At 43.8% G+C, this 22661-nt stretch overlaps 1 protein-coding gene across 1 annotated transcript in view; it reads right to left on the bottom strand.

Moving 5' to 3' along the window:
• The window catches only part of NUP133 (nucleoporin 133), a 44917-nt gene extending 31287 nt beyond the window's left edge, over positions 1-13630 (bottom strand). The window contains exons 1-9 of the mRNA XM_024561905.3: positions 13369-13630; positions 11616-11728; positions 9643-9746; positions 8552-8659; positions 6898-7032; positions 5901-6071; positions 3372-3527; positions 3015-3085; positions 935-1082 (exon numbers count right to left, since the gene is read on the bottom strand). Of these exons, the coding sequence (XP_024417673.2) occupies positions 935-1082; positions 3015-3085; positions 3372-3527; positions 5901-6071; positions 6898-7032; positions 8552-8659; positions 9643-9746; positions 11616-11728; positions 13369-13550 (1188 nt within the window). The 5' untranslated portion in view covers positions 13551-13630. The remainder of the gene's footprint in view (positions 1-934; positions 1083-3014; positions 3086-3371; positions 3528-5900; positions 6072-6897; positions 7033-8551; positions 8660-9642; positions 9747-11615; positions 11729-13368) is intronic.
• Between the last annotated feature and the right edge of the window lie 9031 nt (positions 13631-22661).

The following is a 22661-nucleotide window of genomic DNA, read 5'->3' as shown; positions in this document are numbered from 1 at the left end:
TTGGAAAGTCAAAAGTTTATGTGGAATTTTGACTGTGGGGGAGGGGGTTAGTCAGGTCAGTGCCCCTAACCCCTAGATCGTTCAAAGGTCAACTAAATAAAATTAGCAAATGTTAAAAATAATACAGTTGTTATTAAAGAAGTAGTTTTAAAAACAAAACATTAAAAGTGGGATTAATATTTTTTTTATTCTTCAATACCTTTATACCTGTTTGCATTATCTGAAAATTTTAACACTGGGTGTGTTTTTGTTGCATAATCAGAATACATGTTACAGTTTATTAAAATAAAAGAACAGAAAATTTCCTTACAGTATGCAGTTTCACAACTCATATTAAGAATAAGGATTTAACAGAACTAGTACTATACAAGGTTAAATTAAACAAACTTATAGCTGTTATGGCTTTTCCTCATGAACTCCATAGTTATTTAAAAAATTATGCTCAACTGCTATTAGGAACCTTACTATTAGAGATCTTTCAATGGTTTTAATCACTTACATGAAATTTGGTAGTATATAATGCCTACAAATATAATCCTACCTTGAGCAGAAAGGGGATTTTTCCGTGAAATACGGGGCTCAAAACCAAGCCCAACCCCTATCAGGTTTCCTCCTTACTTCTCACTCTGCAGCTCACCACCACTACTTCCTTTCTGCTCAGCGCGAGAGAAATGAAAATGTCCTCACTTCTAGGTCAGAAGAAACACACTGCTTGCTGACCACTGCTTCAACTTTCATTTTTCTTCAGCTAAGCCTGAGCAAAGGAACAAGTCTGAGATGGCAACTCAAATGCAATGTCCACTAAGTAGCTATTTGAAATATATGCAGGGCCTGCAGATGAATCTCTCAAAGAATCTGACCCCGCAATACTTAGGGACAGAAACGCAGCATGTTATTAGCCGTTGGTGATTTAACTTAGAGACAGAAATCTTACCTGAAAAGGTGGGTTATACTGCGTGACTTCTACAGTTACTGTGTCCGACATTTGGTGGCCGTTATCCTCGACTGTTATCAGAGAGTAGTAGACGAGACATGGGCTATCTGCTGGGTGCCATGCTGCTGCCAAAACCAGGAGCCCGTCACTAATTAACACACAAGAAGATCTTCAGTTTCCTTGGAGAACAGCCTGGCAGTTTCTTATAGACTCAACATACACTCACCAACTGGTCCACCAATCCCACGGCTAGACATTTATCCAAGAAAACTAAAACCCAGTGTTCGCACAAAAACCTGTAAGTGTTTGACATCTTTACTTAAAAAAATCTTCGTGTTTAAAAAAACATGAAATGCCCTGGCTGGTGTGGTGTGTGGATAGAGTGCCAGCCTGCGAACCAAAGGGTCACTGGTTCGATTCCCAGTCTAGAGCGCTAGCCTGGGTTGCAGGCCAGGTCCCCAGTAGGAGGCATGCGAGAGGCAACCACACATGGATGTTTCTCTCCCTCTCTTTTTCTCCCTTACCCTCTCTAAAACTAAAAGAATTTAAAAAATCTTTTAATAAAAAAATTAAAAAACACGAAACTATTTTAGATGGTAAAGATGATAGGAAGACAATTACAATTTTGCAAATCAGTAAAAATTTGACCAGTGTTTACATGAGTATATATAAGGTAATACATTTATGATTTTAAAAATCTTTACATCTAAATTGCAGGTCTCTGAGCTTTGCATCACTACAGCTTATAAGCCTTCTCATGGAAAACAAAAGCCTAGGCTGTGAATCTGGTCAGGAGCGACCAATCAGTGCCTGTCAGGAAGACAAAACTGTGTTTAAACACAAGCAACCCATCCATATGCAGAACACTTTGTAGGGGTCACCAGACCCCAAGGACCTAAGAGAGTGCAAAGCGGATAACCTGGAGGGAAGGTGGGGAGGAGGATCAAGAAGGAGAAAGAGTGCTAGCCGCGTTAGAATCTTGTTGGCATGACAACAGTGGGGGTGAGCTCAGAGCCCCGGCTTGGACAGATGGAGCAGCTCCCACGTACGTTCCCACCCTCCGCTCTCAGACCAGGTCTCCACTCTAAGAACCGTGTGTCCGCGCCATGTGCCCTCAGCGAGCTGTGTGCGGCAGCAGTTCTACACTTCCGAAAGGCCGGCGAAGAGAGGTGAAAACTGGTAAACTGCGTTCAATTAAACTGCTCATGGAAATTAGACATACTATTACTTTTACTTCTATGATAGTTTCGGTAAGGTGAAGGACCCCACTGATAGCCCGAGAGAGAAATTACAGAACTGCAACGTCCTTCCGAAAACCAAGTCCATCTGCTCCACGAAACTAATTACTCTACGACACACGCAGACAGCCCTTAACTTCTGGTACGCTGTGTTTTGAAGGATTACAAGTCCTGTATTTGCGCTCGTTATGAACTTCCTCACAGAAACCACATTACAAATGGTTCCAAGTTCCTTATCATCTTTGGCTGTAAAGCTCAGTAATGATGTGGGTAACCCAGCTGTGCCACACTGACCTGGGGTCTTGGGCACCACCATGAGCACCATTTCTAAGAGAAAATTCACTCTGGAGTACAAACCACGGTTGAGTGTTACTTGTCCTGCCAAGAAAAAACCTCACCCCACCCTTCCTTTGCTCAAATAAAGCCCCAAACGCCAGCTTACTGAGGCCCCTTCAGCAACAGAAAAAGGGCTGGAGGACTGTGCCCAGCACCGCCCCGAGAGAAGAAAGAGGACAGTGCGAGCCCCGCGACAGCAGCAGCAGAGGCGGTGGAGGGAAAGGCATCTCCCAGCAGTGCAGAGAAGCTGCGGCTGTGAGCACAGAAAAGCTGTGCCCCTGACTGGGGCAGACAGCGAGGGTAAGAACACAGAGCTGATGGCGGAGAACTGCTTCTCTCTCTGATGAACTAGCGTCTCCAGATAAGGAACACAGAACATTCAGTAAGGCACAGAAGTACGATAAGGTGAGCATCAGACGATGTAGCAAGACTGCTGATCATTGTATAATAAACATCAGTTTATTTTTCTAAACACCTGCTTATATTCTTTATGACAAACTGCTTACCAGTTTTGCTTCAAATCCAAGTACCGAATGCTGACCCCTTCTTTGATGCCTTCGTAGTTACTTTCAGATCCCTGTGTGAAAATACCGGTAACGTTAGCCCCCCGCACACAGTAATCATGTCTTCTCACCTTGTGCCCCCGGCGCCTGGTAGCACGCCTCATCAACAGCAGCTCGGTTACCGAACGAATAATGCATGCAGTTCACAAATTACGTGAACCAGTGAGTTACAATATGTCTAGAGACTGAATACCCAGTTCCGTTCTGATGGCTAAGTAAAATGCGGGTTTATGTACTACATTAAAATATGTTCTTATGAACAGAACAGCCAAACGAATTAGAAATACCACTGGTCCTTACCCAAATGGCGTCAGTAATGTTTTCCTTCAGGGCTCTATTTACGTCCCAACTATGTACTTGTTTTTCTGAAGACTCATCTACTTCCCATTTATTGATGTTTGAACTTGTCAGGCTGTAAAAGTTTGATCTCTCTCTATCCCAAAGGACACTCGAAAGCTGTATGGAGAGAAGAAAAAAGGCAAGTTTGCAGATTAAGTTATAATGTTAATACACTATTTTTCTGACATTCCAATTTTACATGCTTTATGATACTTTAGTACTCCTAGCAGAATTCTTCACTTAGGATTCAAAGGAAGGGGGGATCCTGAAACAGACCTCGAAGGCAGAAAGGTAAAGGTAGAAGGCCCATGACGAGCAGAGCTGGGGGTGGGACAACACAAGGGTCTTGGCAGAAGCAGCGGTCCTATTAAATTGGAATGTAGATTATGACCGCAAGAGGCAAAACGGAGGCTCAAGTGAGAAAGGAGGGACACACAGCAGTGTCTTGAATGTCAGTTCACAAACCTCGGAAGCAAGGGAGGTAGCACCGGTGGCTTGGCAACACGGCCGTGTCACAGGAAGTGGACCTGGCAGGGATATGTGTGTAGTTACACCTGAGTAAGTTATTTTGCCTTTTAAGCATATGGTTGCTTATGAAACATGGATGTGTTTTTTTTTTTTTTTCAAATTGGATATACATGAGTATAGTTGTTTGTCTTTGTTTGCTTGGGGGGTTTTTTTGCTGCAAAAGCTTTATTGTTTCCATTTGGTCCAAGCCATGGGAGAGGGCTCCAGGGTGATTAAAAGGCTGCCTAGTGGTTGCAGGGAGAGGCTCAGGCAGAAACCAGACCCCAGGGGGATGCAGAGGGTCCCCTCAAAGGTGTCTGGACTTCACAGGCTCCCAGCTGTGCTTGAGGGCGAGCCCTTCAAAGAGGTGTTTGCCAGCACCACCTAGGGGCCGGCCAGCCTGTGGAGGTGAGCCAGGTGTCACCCATCTGCTTGAGGAGTTTCACCTCCTCACCCAGGAAGTGGTTCTCCAGGAAGTCACAGAGCGCAGGGTCTGTACAGGTAGAACCCACGACCTGCAGATCCACAGGGGCCTGGATTAGGTTCTTCTGCAAGGTCATGGTGGCTCGCATGGTATCCTGAGTTTTACCACATTCATCTTGGGAAGGTTTCAGCATGTCCTGGAACACAGCCACTGGGCTGGTTTTATATCTTCAGGAGACACTCAGCCCCCTTGCATTTCTTCTGGGCCAATTCTCAGAAGAAGTGGCCCCCGCCCTCCAGGCCACAGCGTCATGGTGGAAATAGAAGCCCAGAGAGAGGTAGGCGTGGGAGGCCTGCGGATGCAGGGTGACCTGTTGATGGCAGCCTCCACCTGGGTGGAATAATTCTGATGAATCTGGGATTGTTCGGCAATGAGGAGTTATGGTAAAAAAAAAAATGCTGGCTGCTCTCAGAGGCTGAGGATGGCTGAGCTGGTTCCAAAGGTGGCAACTGGAAACCAGATTGGAGGGTGGTCAGCAGTGGCTGGAAGAAGGGGTGCCCCTGAGTCTGTTCTGTCCACACACTGCTGAAGCAGAAGACGTGCTGGGGGAACCGCCAAGGACGCTACCTGTATTTGGGTGTTTTGAGTTAAAATCTTAACTGTCTCCAATTCTCCCACACTGTGACTCTGGCCACTGATGGGAAAGAAGAACTAACGGGGAGTACAGTGGACTGGCACCAAGAGCTCCCGGGAAAGTTACCAAGAGTGTAGACAAGGGCGTTACAATGGAAGCAGAAAGATGGGAAATATACGACGAGTCAACGACAGGTCCTGGTAAATAACTACCGTATTTTTCGGACTGTAAGGCACACCTAGGTTTTAGAGAAGGAAAATAGGAAAAAAAAATTTTGAAGCAAAAAATGTGGCAAAATATTTAATAGCATCCTTTAAAGCAGAAACCTGTGGCAAGCCAGGTAACCTACATTTGGACTATAAGACGCACCCCCCGGTTTCCTTCCAAATTTGGGGGGTGCGTCTTACAGTCTGAAAAATACGGTAATATGCTGCGGAGGGACACACACTCCCCCACCCCCCAAAGCAAGATTTAACACAGAGCAGGCGCTCCGTAAATGTCTGCACCCATGGCCCTCCCTTCACCACTCCAGAGCTGAGAAGCCCAGCCGACAGGCAGATCCAGACTGCAGTCATCCACACCCAGAGCTGCTTCCCGGGAGCGGAGCACACACCTCTGCTTAAGTCTAGAAAGCAGAGTTAATTCTTACACACACTCACCCTTTTACTTAATAGTTTTAATTCAAAGAATGCAGCACTTATAAAATAATCTGTTTGCCCAAGAATACTAACATTATAGGGTATGTGAGGGGACTGGGATAAACCCATTTGATCATCCTAATAAAAATGTTTCAATGGAAAGATCAAAGGTGTAATTTCGTGTACACCACTGTGCACAGGGAGACAACACCACCTTCCGGGAGACTTCCAACTCAAGATTTCACTAAGGAACAAGCTTGTCAACCAAAGTTGTTTTATCAACTTACTATGAGATCACTGCTAGGAGATAAAATTCCCAGAAGAGAAGAAACCTTCCGACCAATTCCGGAAAGCACGCCTTGCCCCTGAGGCAGGATGCGCTGATGAATCTTTCCTAAGCCGTCAGGTGTCAGCCGGATCAGCTGGCTTCCCGTTGAGGACAAAATAAAACTTCCTCCCTGCAAACAAATATTATGGCATTAGTTCAGTTAAGCATCTAAGACTAAGATAAAATTAACACAAAATGACTTGAAAGGGAAAAATCACCTATACCTTAAAACCTAAAAGAACAAAAAAAGGAACAATGTTATTAAAGTAACTTACTTATGAATTCATTCACTTAATATTAATTCTACATAGAAAAACTTTGGTTGTAGTTTTGTATTATTAACCTGTATATTTTTTTCTGATTTTTAAATTACAGGTTCACCATATTGGAGGTTCAACAAATTAAGCATCAGATTTTATATCTTCGGTAAACCTGCAGAGTATACATTAGCAAACCATTCCTTATGGCAGGGGTGTCAAACTATCACCGGGGGCCACATTAGCTTCGCAGTTGCCTTCAAGGGGCCGAATGGAATTTGAGGACTGTATAAATGTAACTACTCCTTAACAGTTAAGCAAGAGCTCGGCGCTGTCGCAGGATAGAAACAAGGTGCCGGGCTAGATAAAACAAGGTGGAGGGCCGGGTTCGGCCCACGGGCCTTTTGTTTGCCCCCTGTGGGTTATGGAGTCTAAGAGTTGTTAAGTTACTCTTGTAAGATGTTCCTGAAAGAAATGAATACCAGCAGCTACTATCAAGTATTGCTCTTTCAGAGCCCTACAAGAAGGGCTTTCCTTTTTTCTCTATTCAAATCATAGGCCTTACATCCTTCTTGTTTCTTTTGGATCCCTCCCTGGCCTGATGTTCTGTTCAAAACCCTGCATTTTTAGTCAGTCGAATCAGATTTCCAAGCCGCATCACGGCTTTGCAATACATGTAAAAGAATGCCCATTGAGTACCTGCACCGCTGTTAGGAAATTGTACGTCTTATCACCGCCCAAATCTGCAGAAGTCTCGGTGTAGGTGTCTTCACCAGCGAGACTGGGCCAGTAGCGGACGGACCCCTCTCTGGTGGCAACCATGACGGCAACAGACTGAAAACAAGACAACACTCGGCAATCACAATGGAAGATGCACCCAGCACCTGGGAGGAGTCTGATGAAACTGATTCTGAAAAACCAGCGTAACTTACTATTGATTAGGAAAAATCATAAGTAAAAACTCTTTTATATTTAAACAATTATCATATAGTAAAATTGACTTTTTAACTACCACAACATAACAGGGACACAGAACAGTTCCATGGGCTCCCAGAATTCCCTAGACCAGCTCCTCTACAGTCATGCTCTTCTCCCATCCCAACTCCTGGCAACCGCTGTTTCCATCGTTACAGTCTCGCCTTTCCCAGAACGTCACACAAGTAAATTCATACAGAGTGTGACCTTTTGACACTGGCTTATTGCACTAGCATAATGTATTTGAGGTTCATCTGGGTTCTTGCATGTGTCAACACTTCATTTCTTTTTCCTGCTGAGAGGTACTCCACTCTATGGCTGACCCAGTTCGTTTATCCATCTACTCGCTAAAAGACCTTTCCACCTTTGGCCATTGTGAATAACACTGCTCTGCCCTTCGTGTATTGTTTTGTGTGTGAACCTAAGTGTTAACTGCTCTAAGGTACACAGCCGGGAATGGATCTGTGGGGCCCATTCAGGCTAAGGGTATGGTTAAGTGTATTCTAATCTCACGAAATGGTGAAAATCGAGCGCCTATACCACTTTCGGTTTCCCGGCAGCACGAGTTCCAGCTGCTCCACATCCTTGTTCGCACTTGGCAGTATCAGTACTTTGTTTTGGCCACTGTAACAGGTGTGCATGGACCACAGTGCTGTTTTGATCTGCATCTCCCCACATGCTTATCTGACATCCCTCTACACTCTCTGGTAAAGCATCTGTTCAAGTCCTGTGCTGTTTTTAATTGTCTGTTTCCTTATTAAGCTTGGAGAGTTCTTTTATGTTCTGGATACAAGTCTTCTGTTGAATATTCCATTTATGAATGTTTTCTCCCAGTCTGCAGCTTGTCTCTTCATTTTCTTGTCAGTGTCTTTTGCAGAGCCAAGTTTTCAATTTTGCCGAAGTGCAATTTACCCAGTTTTCTTTTATGAATCATGCTTTTGGTCATTTCTACAAACTCTTCTACTAATCTCAGGCCATGATGATTTTCTCCTGTTTTCTTCTATGAGATTTATAGTTTTACATTTTGATCTATGACATGTTTTGAGTTAATCTTTATATACATATGAGGCTCAGGCAATATTCTTTTTTTTTTTTTTTTTTGCATAAGGATGACCAATGGTTCCAACACCACTTACTGAGAAGACCATACTTACTCCACTGAACTGCTTTTGTACCTCTGCCAAAAAGCAAAGGGCCGTCTTTGTGTGGGCGTCTTTTCTGCTCTGTTCCGCTGCTCCAGTGTCCATCTCTGCTAACACCAGTGTCTTAATTCCTGTAACTCTGAAGTTATGTCTCAGAATAAAGTCTGACGACCCCTCCAACTTTAGAACTCCCTTACGTGAAAAAAATTATTTCAGTAAGTATTTAAGTCACCTACCTGAGTAGAATGTGCTTCACCTGAAGGATCAGAGTAAGAGAGCGCCACCAAGTCAGCAGTCCAGTGGAAATCACTGGGTGGCAGCTGTAGTTCTTTGCAAACAGCTAACTGCAGGACAAAGCCAAACAAAAGACCTTTCGCATCAAATCCAACTTTTGGGGACGCATCTGACTTCGCTACCTCCTTTCTCTGCATACTTTACATTCTGATTCATTGCTGGAAACATTCTACAAATATACTTTCTTCTCACAATTTTTGATCAGGCTTTCATCATGGCTTTCAGTAATTTGAAACAAAGTTTCTTAAGAGATATAAAATCAGGAAAGCTTGCGAGCTAGACTGGATCCTGAATATTAACTAGTCCAGTCTCTTCCGGGACTGAAAAAAGTCTATAGGTTAAGAGACGTACATACGCTTCCTATGGAATTTTCCCAATCTATTTAGTCTTGACTTGTTTATTTGATATTTAACATCAGCATGACTACACAGTGATTATACTAAGTTGCCTAGAAAATATTTCCTAGACTCGGCCGAATACCAGGTTCCCACTGCTGACTCACTGTGCCCTCTGCCCCCAGACTTGTCCCTCGCTGTGCTCCTGACTACAGTATCTCTCCCTGGCCAGTGGCTCAGGTAGTTAGAGCATCGTCCTGTGCACCAAAAGGCCGCAGATTCGATCCCCAGCCAGGGTGCATACCTAGGCTGCAGATTCCAGATGGGGCATGTGCAGGAGGCAACTGATCAATGTTTCTCTCTCACACTGATGCTCCCCTCTCTCTCTCCCTCAAAAAAATCATTAAAAACTTATCCTTGGGTGAGAATTAAATTTTTTTTTCAATGTAGCAAATTTTATTAAAGGTAAATAACAAGGATCTTGTTTAAAAATGATCAGAGTTGAGAAACTTTCTTCCCCGTACACAAATGTGCACGCACACTCAGTATGTCATTATCACTATGACAATGCAAATCCGTGGTGCTTGAGTAGATTCAGATCGCTGTCTTCCAACAGTTCTGAAAATTCAGGGTAAAAACTAAGAGCCAATTGGTTCCCCTCTCCTCTATCTCCTTTGCTCTCTCTAAAGAGCCATTACCTTAGAAATAGGTGACACAGCCATCTTCCAAATGATGAGCCTGTCCTTGCAGACCAGACAATCCCATCCACCTTCGTCTATGTGAACAGTCAGCGGATCACTGTCTAAATAAAAACAGAGAGTACACCGCTCATCTTAGCATACGAATAACAGCAACTCCTAAAATTTCCTTTTATTAGAATCTTTACTGCCACATTCTTCACCAGGAGTCACCACTTACGAAAGATTAATTTACATCAAAAATACTCCTTAATATGAGTTATCACTATCTAAAACAAGAGATCCATTATAACCACTTTTAGAAATATATCTAAAGACAAAAAGTGTACGTTGGGCCTAGGTTTAATTTTTCTTAATTTTTGTTATAAACAGATACTTTACTTTCTGCAACACTTAACATTCGTAATTTTATTTTGATAAAGCAACACAAATAATAAATCTTCCCATTAAATAATAAAACATTTCAAGGAAATATAATCTTTTTTCAAACAAGAGGTTTTTGAAAATACAAAATATTACTTCATTGTATGGAGACGTAAAGGGTTATATTCCGTATTAAGTGACAAAAACATAATTAGCATATTGCTCTTTTACACTTTGGAGGTAAACGTCCATAACAGCCCTGGAAGTATAATTAATTTGACCTTTGCTCTTTGTTGAAAGGCAGGGTGAAGAGGCGAAATAAAAGGAATCAATAATGTACACGCCGTAATAACAAATTATGCCCAGGTGAAGTGGGGCTTTTTGCTCAAGTGGAATATCTGCTCAGTATTTTTCTTCCTGAAAGCACCGTAGCAGCTCCCAACCCTCTCCTGGGGAGCCCTTGGGGACGCTGACTTAACACCCAGCAGTTTTCACGTGCGGAAGAGCTCTTCAAGTTCACACACTGCTTCAGGTTACATACATACCCTTGTTTCTTGGGACCCCTGCACTACTTGTTAATAACATAGCCTGGTGGCATGAACCAAGAGTTTGTTAAAAGCTTTTAATATATGATATACACTGTATTTTTTTGGGGGGGGGGATATGCATTACATATATTTAAAACAAAACAATGCATGGTTGAGGTCAGCAGCAGTTCAGTTGTCTGAAAACAACTGCACCTGAAACTCCCGAGGACTCACAGGCAAGATGTGCAAGGTCAAGCTGATGACACACATCCCTTCTTCCAATGGAGTAAACTTTTCTGACTGTCCTTCACAGTACGGAATGCATTTTACATCACGATGCGCTCACACACAATTTAAATAAAACAAAATTTACTCAACATTATGAGATGAACTCTGATATTCGGCATTCTATTTCATTTCATGTCTTCAGAAATGCTGGTTATAAACTACTAAACTGATGTCAGTCACTACTTACAGTTTGAAAAACAACACTGCACAAAGATCACAAAGACCTAGAACTGAATTCTCAGTAAAAACGACTCAGGCAGATCACTGAGGGTGCTCTGAGCTTTGCTCTTCAGTCACCCAACCCTCGACCTTAATGCAGCTTTTCTGCGGCCTGTGTTGACTGCATCTTCCAAACTTCCACTCGACCTCTCTGCCAGCAGCCTCTTCTAAAGGTACACCACGCAACGTCATGAATTTGTGTATGGAGCCTCCGGGATGCTACACAAAATCCAGAAATGGAGCTAAGACTGACTTTACGGCATTATTAAACCTAATAACATGAGGCAGTAATTTTGGGTTGTTTGTTTTTTAAGCTAAATTTCACATACTCAACTTTTGAAATTGGACTGAGTTTTGCATATGTAGTACTTACCAACCACTAAAGATTCAATTTGCCTATGCTAAAATAACTCATTCGGCTTCTCAAATTACGCTTCTCAGAGTAAAAAACCCCATAGGTTACCTTTCTCCCCATTTAGGTAAAGATGTATCTGAGAAAGCACAACCTCCAATCTCCATGCTAGAATTAGGCTCCATTTGAGTGGCTAATAGAGGCAAATGGAAAATGGCACCTACCTTTATTCAACGCTTCCATAACTGTAACAGGAAGAAATAATCCAAGCTTTTTCACATCGTAGTTCAGAGCTTCAGTTATGGAGTGATGGGGCAACATTCGGGCAGGTGTTCCTCTGAAGGAAAGAGACCATAATACTTCACAACTTAAATTTCCCATGACCCTAATTTTTACATATATGCTTTCACAACAAAGAGAAGAGCTTTGATAAACGAGAAAATATGAAGCGGAACAATAAAAACTCTGGCTAATGTATTCAGTGTAATTAAATATATTTTTCATTAAAAAACTGGTAGGATTTAGTAAAACTTGGCCTCCGAATCTTAAACTCTAGTGTTTACGCGCATGTGCCACTCAAACTCTTCATAACGCTGCTTCCTTAGCTGTGAAATAGGAAGGTTGGACTAGATCAGTGTTTTTGAAATTGTGCATAATTTTGAGGGGTTAAATCAACATTTTTGAAAACAGAATAGAATACAAAATAAAAAACTTTTATAAACTTTGGATTAGGTTATATTTAAGCCCTCGTCACCGCTAGAATTACAAGAATCTACCAGATTTGTATAATCGAGCAAGAGGTTGAATGGGGTCGCGGGCATCTGCTGTTACCTGGCCTTCGACACAGCATGGACAGCAGCAGAAATTGTATTTTCTTCTTGGCGTCATTTGAACATTCGGAAAAATCGTGCAAAGTTAGCGGTTTAAAAGTTAGTCTGTGTCGTATCACAGGAGGATTAAATGAGAGGATGCAAACACAGAGTGGCTGAGAGCTTTGCTTGCCAACAGGGTATTGTAATAGGCCCCTTTTAAACGATTGCCAGAAGAAGAAATAAAAGTACATTAAATACAGTACGACTGTTACTCTTTGTCTTTTCTCAAAGGAGAGGAAACACTATTGAGATCAGCACTTTGAAGGGCACTTTTCAAAATGCAAAAATCAAGGATACCACGGATTATTTAAAAGTCATTTCTCCTTTAAAGTACTGCAAAATCTCACCTCAAACGAATACAATACATTCAAAATAATATTGAATGTAAACTGTAATTGAAAAATAAAATTACCCAATATGACCATTTTCTTGCAGGGGAAAATTCATTTTTGATAGAGGAATTCAAAGGAAACCACGTTACCCTCTCCTAAAGATCTAGATTAATTTTGAAAGGGGGACTGGTGCGCCGAGTTTTTATTTGGTTACAAAACTGTTCTTATCTCACTGTTATATGAAAAGCCTTTTCCCTATTAACGTGGCTACAGAGTAATTTCTGTACCTAAAAGCCCAATCAGCAGATATTAACGACGGTCAGTATGTTAGGTATTAAATGAAGAATGATCTTCCAAGGTTGGAGGTCCTCAATCCCACCACTACTTCATATTTCATAGGGACCCTTTTGGCCTTAGAGAAGCAGGCTCCGAGCACATATTATCTATCGCCTTTGCACAGATGAAGGAAGAGTCATCAGTAACTTATACCAGATCGCAGGGGTAGCAAAAGGGGAGGGACGTAACCACTGATTCAAATCCAGTTTGTTCTTCATCTCTATACAACGGTAACTCCATGAAAAGGGCAAAGCGAAGAGTCAATTAATGAATTAAAGCGACGCTAAAAAAACCCGCAAGGGTAGCGGAAGTCTATTTTTCCAATACTTTGGCAGACGCCTTCGCCGCCTCTCATTCCGGAGGCTTCTGGCAACACTGCCCTCCCGGGCCCGCCGAGGCCTGTGAGCCGCCAGACCCAACCCGGGATCACCACTCACCGCGAGCTCAGCGAACTACGCCGACCGACCGGAGAAAACAGCACCGGGGAGCCGACTGCAGAGCCCAGGGCTAGACCCTTCCTACTGGCCGCCCGCGGCGTGGAGCCCGGCCCGACCCCGCTCATCGGGCCCCTTCGGGTTCCAGGTCCGGGCGTCCTAGGAGAGGAGACGGCCGAGAACATGACGGGAAAGAAAGGCTACTGAGACAATCTGGACTCCGGCCGCTGGGCTACACCGCGGACCGCGCGCGGAGATTGAACACCCAAGGGGCGGGAGAGCGTGCCGTAAATACGTAAAAGCTCTACGCCGCGGGGCGTGGCCGGGGCGGTGGCGCTCGGACGGCGGGCGCTTGATGATGACGTCAAGTCGCAGCGCGGAGCCGGCGGACTCCGATAGCAAGAGGCTGCTGGTGTTGGCCCCGGCCCCAGCGGCGCGAGTCCTCAGTTTACCGGGAAGCGGAACTGAAAGCGGATGCCGCTCTGGACTCCGGGCCTGGGGCGGGCCCTCCCACCGCTGGAACGCAAGCGTCTGCGCGCCGGCTTTACTGAGCCTCGGGAAATGCAAAGTGTTTGTTCCCTGGCCCGAGATGAGGAGAAAGAAACTGTGAAGCTGACTCTGGTGTCACGCTGTTACCTTTGTTCTTCTCTAGGTTTGTCAGGTTCCCTTTCAGCTCTGCGCAGGTTCATTCCTGCTAGTGCCGAGTGCGTATCTCTAAGCCAGATCTCGCTCCAAAACCGCAGGCTCCTAGCGGCTCCCTGGTGGACACTTGTCACTTGAATGTCCTGCAGACTCCTGATACACTCGGCAAAAGCCGAGTTTATGTTTTCCTTTAGGACCCCTACCCTACTACCACCTCTGTCCCTTTTTGCCAAACTGGCCATTTGCCCAAAGGCAAAAAGGAAATCTGTCCTAGAGTCATTCCTCCCGCCTGCCTCCGCTGTAACATCCTGGTACGTTGTAACTCACATATATCTTGAGTGTCTCTAATAGATCTCATGCTTGCACTCCCTCTGCCCTGCGCTCCCCTTTTCTCACCTTTTTAGCCTTTAGCCTTGTTTTGTTCTGTTGGGTTTTTGTTTTTTGTTACTTGTTTTTTTCTTTTTTTGCCGTCTTGCCTTTGTCTAGTCTTAGCCCGCTTAGCCTGCGAATCTTAGCCAACAGAATGAACTAGGTAAACCTGAAGCTGCTCTTGGGGCTTGCAAATGCTCAGGCGGCTGACCATTGCCATAGGGGATTTGCTAAGGTCCTTAGCAAGGTCCTTTGTGATTTAACTCTCGCTGGCTTTTCTATTCCTACCGTCCACCGTTGCCGCGGTCCAGCCGCAGCGGAGTCCAGGGGGTCCCAAAGGTGCTATGAGGCCTCGGCGCGTGGAGATCAGGCAACTACACAGCTCAAAGGCAGGTGAAGCACTGACTCATTTATTGCAAGTACAAGTGGATTTTTATATTTTCCTTTTTGGCATAGATTAACATTTGCAAGTGTATAGCATGATCAGTTAAGCAGAAAAATCAATACAAAGGTAACCAGGAAAAGTACGAAAGTTTTCCATGGATTTAATTATATTAAACAAGGACTGTTTTGACCAAAGTTTCCATAGATTCAGTTATAGTGAACAAAGATTATTTTAACTAGGAGAGTCATAAATCAGACGATTAGACATTTTCAGAAATTGTTCATAGGGCAAAAGTATACGGTAGATTGAGCAGAGGCAATAAGGCCTTTGTGTTATCTAACTTAGCTATCTATCTTTTCTGTCTAAATGTTTCTCTGTGTACTATAAACTTTAACTTCATAGTAACTGTTTCTATATGCTTAATAGCTAACCAGCTTTTCTTATTTCTATGGCTGTCTAATTGATATATATTCCTATTCAAGGTAAAGGAGGGGCTGTTACTATAACGACTTTTAGACATTCAGGGACTTGTTGACTAGAGACGCATTGGTCTGATTATATCCTGTTTGTGTCAGCTGCGGGTCAATTCTAAGAGTGGTGATCATTTCTAGGAGATTCCAGATGATTAAGGCAGTAAAAATACAGATTCCAAGAAAGAGAAAGAACAAAATCACACACAGATCCCAAGTAATGGCCACGTCCTCCAGGCCAGGATACGCTTCCTTGAAGACATATCCCCCATGTCTGGACCTTGTCAAACAACATGGTTGACCGTACTGGAACTGGACGTGGCACACCATCTCCAGCACACATTCCACATTGCAAAAAGAAAAAAAAAAACATACCCGGGCTCCCCCCAATGCCTTTGCACATGTTTCTTTCTCCAGGAATGCCCTCCCTCCCCTGTTGCCCTCAGCATCAACTCTTCAAGTGTCTCCCTCAAGCAACAAGTGTTACATTGGTGCCGCCTGCTTGGTGAAGCCTGGCAGAGGAGTGGATATCCCTTTATTCTTTGCCCCCTGTGCTCCGGTGTGTAGGCTATTTACAATTCCTTTTTTTTTACCTAGAATAGACAGTTGTTTATATAAATGTCTCTCATGTAGCTCCTTTAAAATGTCTTAACAGCAGGGACAGTGGCCGTTAACTGTGTGTACACCATAACAGGTACATAGTAGAGTTTCAGTAAATACAGGGTGGGACAAAGTAGGTTTACAGTTGTGAGTATGTGAAACAGTTTACTCTCATATTACTAATTATGTTACTTCCCATACAAACAACTGCAAACTTAACTTTTGCCCCACCCTGTATGTGTTGAAATAAGGGAATGGTTAAGTAAACACTGCATATCCCTTTGGGAAAACTGTGTATCAGTTGCTGACATTTCCCCAGGGAAGCCGCTTTTTGTGTACACAAACAGGTTATATAGGCAAGCTGCTTTGCTCCTCCCCCACCTGGGTTTATAGCCCAACTTTGCAGCAGCTTTTTGAGTCTTACAGTTCTTACAGCCCAGTGCATTTCTTCCTTGTTTCAGTTTACTTGGGAGGGGCAGTGAGATGGAGAGTAGTCATGTCTAAGAGGGTGTTGCGGGGATAAATGTGCTCTTGGGCTTTGTTGGACTGGTTAGTGGTTTGCCCACCACGTAGTTCTAAAAGATGCTGTCTGCCAGCACCCAAGAGCAGGGACTCCTGGCGTCCAGGTGTACAACTATTGAAGAATGGTGAGTGAACAGCACTATGCCATTCATTCGTTATGAATGTATTGAGTACCCGCCATGTGCCAGGCTGTGTGATAAATGTTAAAGTTTGTAACTGGAAAGAAAACAGACATGGGCCCTAGACCAATGAGAAAGACAGATACAGAACAAATGAACACTAATAAGTAAACTGCAAACTGAGATGTGCCCTATTGTTACAGAGCAAGGGCAGGGGATGGTTCACGATAAATTATTACAGAAAGGACTCCCCCTTTCTGTCTCTGGAGGTTCCTTCCCCCACGCCCACCTGCTAGGTTCGAAATGCCCGCCGCCAGAAGAAAGACGTCTCTCAATGCCAGAGACTGGTGAAAAAGAAAGGAATTGTTTATTTAAAAGTTACACAGACTTAGAGTAATGGCTTAATGTCTTCAATAAGATACTACTAAAGTCCTTTAGAATACCCACAGATGGGCAGTCCTTCCCTCTCCCTGTGCCCAGTCCAGGGTACCGTGTCTCAGGAAAAGAAGTAGAAGTCCGTGGTTCAGGCTCCCGGCACCATCAGCTGTGTGGCTGCTGCAATCTCCAGTTAATCCAAAGCCATGTGGCACCCTCTCATGGCCCACCAGCAAGAGTCCTTCCTCCCCTTTGCTTCCCGGCAAAGTCTCTCCTGCTGCCTAAGCCGCGTGGCAAAAAGAAGCACCCCAAAACCACATGGTCCTCTCTACTCTCCTTCAGAACCGTGTGGTCCTTTTCCCCATTTCAGAACCTCGTGGTTCTCTTCTTTTACTTCAGAACCACATGGACCTTTATCTATCTACTTGCTTCAGAACCTCGTGGGTCTACTCTTTCCTTCAGAGTCGCGTGGTCTCCTCCACTCTATGGCTGCCGGGCCTAGGTTTAAATCCCAGCACCCATCTTCCTTTGCAGCCCCATTTCCGACTCCTCCTACAGTCAGCTACACCTGCCAGCATCCCCGTATTCTTCCAGCTTTACTGGGCTGCCATAGTAAGTCTGGGCAGGTGTGGCCCCATGGCATGGAGCCAATCATCTCCACGCTCTCACGCAGGTGCTGTAACCAGGGGGAGTTGCTTCCCAGCCCCATCATGGGTGCAAGTCACTCCCATCTCCCTGGCTCAAAGCAGGGCCACAGCTATTTAACACATCTATGAAACCAGCTAAAGGTTATAGATATGTTAAATGACTGTGCTAGGGGTTAGCTACAAAGCTCTTGCTACCCAAAACAGCTCTGAATGGCCCTGTTCCATGTGTCCCATCCCCCCTGGCTCAGGCCTGTGGGGGTGAGGACATCCTACATACATTTTTCTAATATTTCCTGGACACCCTGAGTCCTGGACCCCATCACAAATCCCTTCTTGGGGCCCTCCTCTTGGCTGCACCCTGCTTCACTATGAGCGAAAAGAGCAGCGTGTACGATAGAGAATTAACTGGGGGTACCTAATTTTGGAGGCAGATCTACGAATGCCTCTGGGAGAAGAGGCTGGTTAAGCTGAGACAGGAAGCATGAGTTAGGCAGTCAAAGAACGGGAAAGAGTGTTTTAAGCAGAGGCTCCTCAGGCAAAGGCCCTGAAGCAACAAAGCTTGGTTCATTCCAGGGGCTTAAACAAACCAACCAACCTCAAATGACTGAAAGGAGAGGAGACTGGAGAGATGAGGAGGGGCCAGGAAGGGCCTTGTCAGCTGTATCAAACAAAATCCTGGAGGAAACAGCACCCTCAAGCTGGGTAGTTAAGGAAGTTTAGTAAAGAAATACTAGGGACAGTGTAGAGCTCTGAGGCTCCTAACAACAGATGGGCCAAGAAAGGAAGGGGTCGCCAGAACTTGGGAAACAGGGCCACCTACCAGGGCTGTGGCCTTGCATCTAGATGAGGGAGGAGGACACTGGTGCAGCCCATGGAGGTCAGGCTCCGGGTGTGGGTGGCGAGTGGAACAGGAGATACCAGGACACGTGCGTAGGGACAGCACGGGTACTTCCTTGTGACTCCTCAGCATTCCACTCTTCCTATTGCTGCCGTTTCATTATTATTATTATTATTATTATCATTATTATTATTATTATTATTACCTTATGTCTGTTGTAGTTGTTTACACTAGAAATCTAGGGGAAAGGCTAGGGCAGGGCGGAGGCTCTCACACTTAAGCATCACCTGCAGGGCTTAGGCTGGACTGCTGCGTCCTGGCCTCAGAGTGTCTGACTAGGGGGCCTGGGCCTGCGGCTGGAGAACCTGCATTTCCGTCAAGTGCCCAGGTGTCACGGTGCTGCCATCCGGGGACCACTTGGTGATAACCACGGGTGTAGTAGCTGAGTGTACAGACTCAGGAATTGAAATGGGACTTGCTTCAAACCCCACCTCTGCGGTCTACTTTCTGTGTCACCTTTTCACGCCTCTGTTAAAGTACTAATAGCACCCACTGGTTGGAAGACATAAGTAATGTATTACAGATATGACTCCCTTTGTGGATGTTCTAAGACACAAACAGGAAGGCAAACAAGCGGAAGAAAAAATATTTCCGGTAAAAGAACACTCTTTAAAGTGTGCGGACGCAGGCCACCCCAACAGAAAAGTGGACGTGTGTGGAGGGCATGATGGCACTAGGTCTGAGACTACAAATGACCAAAACACATGAAAAGACCTCCCATTCCTAGTAATTACAGGGATGCAAATTAAACCCCCCATTGGCATGGTTTGCCCAGTGAACTAGCAGGAACGTTTGTAAACATGCAAGTAGCTCGTGCTGAAAGGCTGTGGGGAAATAGATGCCGTCTTACACACTTCTGGTAGTATCATAAATTCACATAATCTTTCAAGAGGACAATCAAAAAACCTTATAATTTGCACATGCTCTTTAAACATGGCAATTTCACTTTTAGAAGTTTATCTGAAAGAAATCCTAACAAAGCTATATGGATAGTATTGTTTATAATAGCAAAGAATAGAAACTAAGATAAATGGTCAGTAATAGCCTTACGGTTACTCACACTATAGAATACTGTATGGTTAAAAATAACACACGCAGATGTGTGTGACGAATACATAAAGATGTCAGAAAACTGTTCTCAGAAAAGTGGGCTGGTTAAGAAAATGGCATGCCCCGTAAACACCCATCTTTGTTTTATAATTTTAAAATAAAGACATCTCACAAGTACAGACACGTGTATATGTGCAGGAACCTCAGCTTGTAGAGGAGCCTCCCCTCCGAACACCCTTCCTACAACACAGCCCTTGCCGTGAAGGCCAAACTCTGATTTGTGTGGGAGTAATCCTTGCAGTCAACAAGAAGATAGCCAGAACTGCTTCCTGCTAGGAAAATGGAAAGGCAGAGGAGCAATTAAGAACCCGTTATGGCCTTGGCTGCAGTGGCTCAGTGGGTTGGGTATTGTCCTGCAAAGCAAAAGGTTGCAGGTTTGATTCCTGGTCAGGGGACATGGAGCTGATGGCTGTTTCTCTCCCATTTTTGCTCTCTCCCTTACAGAAAATAAATAAATAAAATCTTTATTTAAAAAAAAAGAACTCATTATGGAAATTATCCATGACGAACCACTTTCAAGGCATTTATCTAACTCTCATCCAAACGGCAATGGGACTTTTCCAGAGAATTCTAAAGTCCCGTGTCCGGTGAGCGCCCTGCAAGCAGTGGAGAGCAGGCACTGTCTTCACCGGCTCTGGAGTCAGCACCTCTGGCCTGCAGGCTGCACCGTCCCTATCGCAACCACTCATGAATGAGTGTGTCTCTGTACCAGTCAAACTCTACTTATGGGCACTGACATTTGAATTTCATGTAACTTTCATGTATCGTGAAATCGCTTTTAAAAGTTATTTAAAACTATAAAAACCGCCCTTAGCTTGCAGGCCAGACGAGTCAGGCCGTTTGCTGAGCCAGCACTTGCTTCGTGAGGGAGCCATAGCCGCACCTGGCACAGCACCTAACAAAATAGGAGATGTGCCGCAAATGTTTGTTTATTTGTGTTTAATTTACTGATTTTGAGAGAGAGCAGTTGTTCCACTCACCGGATGACTCTTGTACAGCCAGGGCCAGCAGATGTTTACTTAGTGAGCCGAGTAAGTGGAGCTAACCCGGAAAACCCCGCCATGCTTCCTTCAGATACAACAAGACATGTAAAAAAACCCTAAAGCAACACCAACAGTGTAGTTTTCACGTACACGTCATTAGTCTACTTCATGTTTTGTAACGTTTACATTTGTTTTTACTTTCTAACAACTGTGCCATTTTTATGGAATAAAATGGACTTCCCCACATGGAGCTCTGCTTTATAAAAGTGCATTACAAGGGTGTGGCCTGTAATGGTTTCACTTGTGGTTATCTCCAGAGAACCGGCCAGGGCCAGGGTCACAAAGCTTGCACAGAAAGGTAGGCCTGAGAGGGTGGTCAACAACATGCTAAGCTCATGATGTGAAATTTTATCTTCACGTGTAGGATTTCAGATGATTTAAGTTTTCTTCTTTTTGCCTATTTCCTAACTTGCTTACACGAACATGCATGTGCTTCAATGGCTTTCCATGCCATCTCTCTAAAAATAAGTAAATAAAACGTTAAAAAAACCCCACAACATGCTACTAAACAAACACTGAGTCAAAGGAGGAATAAAAGATTAAAAGATACAGAGAGGACATGAGAATGCCATTATGAAACATCCACATCTGAGAGATGCAGCTAAAGTGCTGAGAAGGCAGTTTATAGCATTACAGACTTACCTCAAGAAAGAAAAAAATCTCAAACAACCCAACATTTCACCATGAAGAAATAAAGAAAGAACAAGCACAGCCCAAAATCCGTAGAAGGAAGGAAATAATAAAAATTAGAGCAGAATTAAGTGAAACAGAGAACAGAAAGAAAGAAATGAATGCAACAAGGAGCCGATTCTTTGAAAAGGATAATAAAGTTGCCAAACCTTCGGCTAGACTCACTTAAAAAAAAGGTTCAAAGAAAATCAGAAATGAAAGAGAAGTTGCAGTGGACAATACAGAACTGCAAAGGACTACACAAGAAGACCATAAAAGGCTGAACGCCTTCAAGCTCGATAACCTAGCAGAGATGGACAAGTTCTGGAAGTATGTAACCTTCCTAGATGGACCCACGAAGAGCTGGAAAATCTAAAGAGACTGGGCAACAGTAAGGAAATTGAAACAGTCATCAAACAAGTAAAAGTCCAGGAACATCCAGATGGTTTCACTAGTAAATTCTATGAAAATTCCAAGAAGATGTGATGCCCATCCTTCTCAAACTCTCAAAAAATTGAAGAAGAGGCAATACTTCCTAACTCATTTTATGAGGCCAACATAACCCTGACACCAAAACCTGGCGAAGACAACACAAAAACAAAATTACACACCAGTATCTCTGATGAACACAGATGCGAAACCCTAAACAAAGCACTATCATATCGAATATAATACATTAAAAAAACCAAATGGGGTCCATTCCATGTGCATAGGAATGGTTCAACATATGCAAATTGATCATTGTGGCACACCACATTAACAAAATAAAGGAAAAAGCCATATGATCACATTAACAGATGCAGAAAACACACTTGACAAGACACAACATCCATTCATGGTTAAAACAATCAATGGATATAGAAGAAAAGTCCTTCAACATGATAAAGGCCTCATACAACAAACCCTCAGCCAATATCCTACTCAATGGTGGGAAACTGAAGGCTTTCCCTCTAAGATCAGGAACAAGATAAGGATGCCCATCCTCACTACTGTTACTCAACATAACGCCGGAAGTCCTAAACACACACACTCAGCAAAGCTGGGGGATAGGAAATCAAAGCACAAAGTCTTGTTGCTTCCCATACACTAACAACAAAATATTAGGGGGAAAAATGAAACCATTCCATTTGCAATTGCAACGAAAATAATAAAATACCTGGGAATAAACTTAACAGAAATGTAAAGGCCCCACACACTGAAAACCGTAAGACAATGTTGAAAGAAGTGAAGAAGACACAAAGAAATGGAAGGATATTCTGTGTTCATAGATTGTAAGATTGAACATAGTTAAAATGGCCATATTACCTAAAGCAATATACAAATTTAATGCAATCCCCATCAAAATCCCAATGGCATTCTTCAAATAGAACAAAAAATCATCAAGTTTGTATGGAACCACAAAAGACTCCCATCAGCCAAAGCAATCCTGAGAAGAACAAAGGAAGCC

This window comes from Desmodus rotundus, chromosome 10, assembly GCF_022682495.2.
Source record: "Desmodus rotundus isolate HL8 chromosome 10, HLdesRot8A.1, whole genome shotgun sequence".
Lineage (NCBI taxonomy): Eukaryota > Metazoa > Chordata > Mammalia > Chiroptera > Phyllostomidae > Desmodus > Desmodus rotundus.
This window is presented reverse-complemented; position numbering and strand designations above follow the sequence as displayed.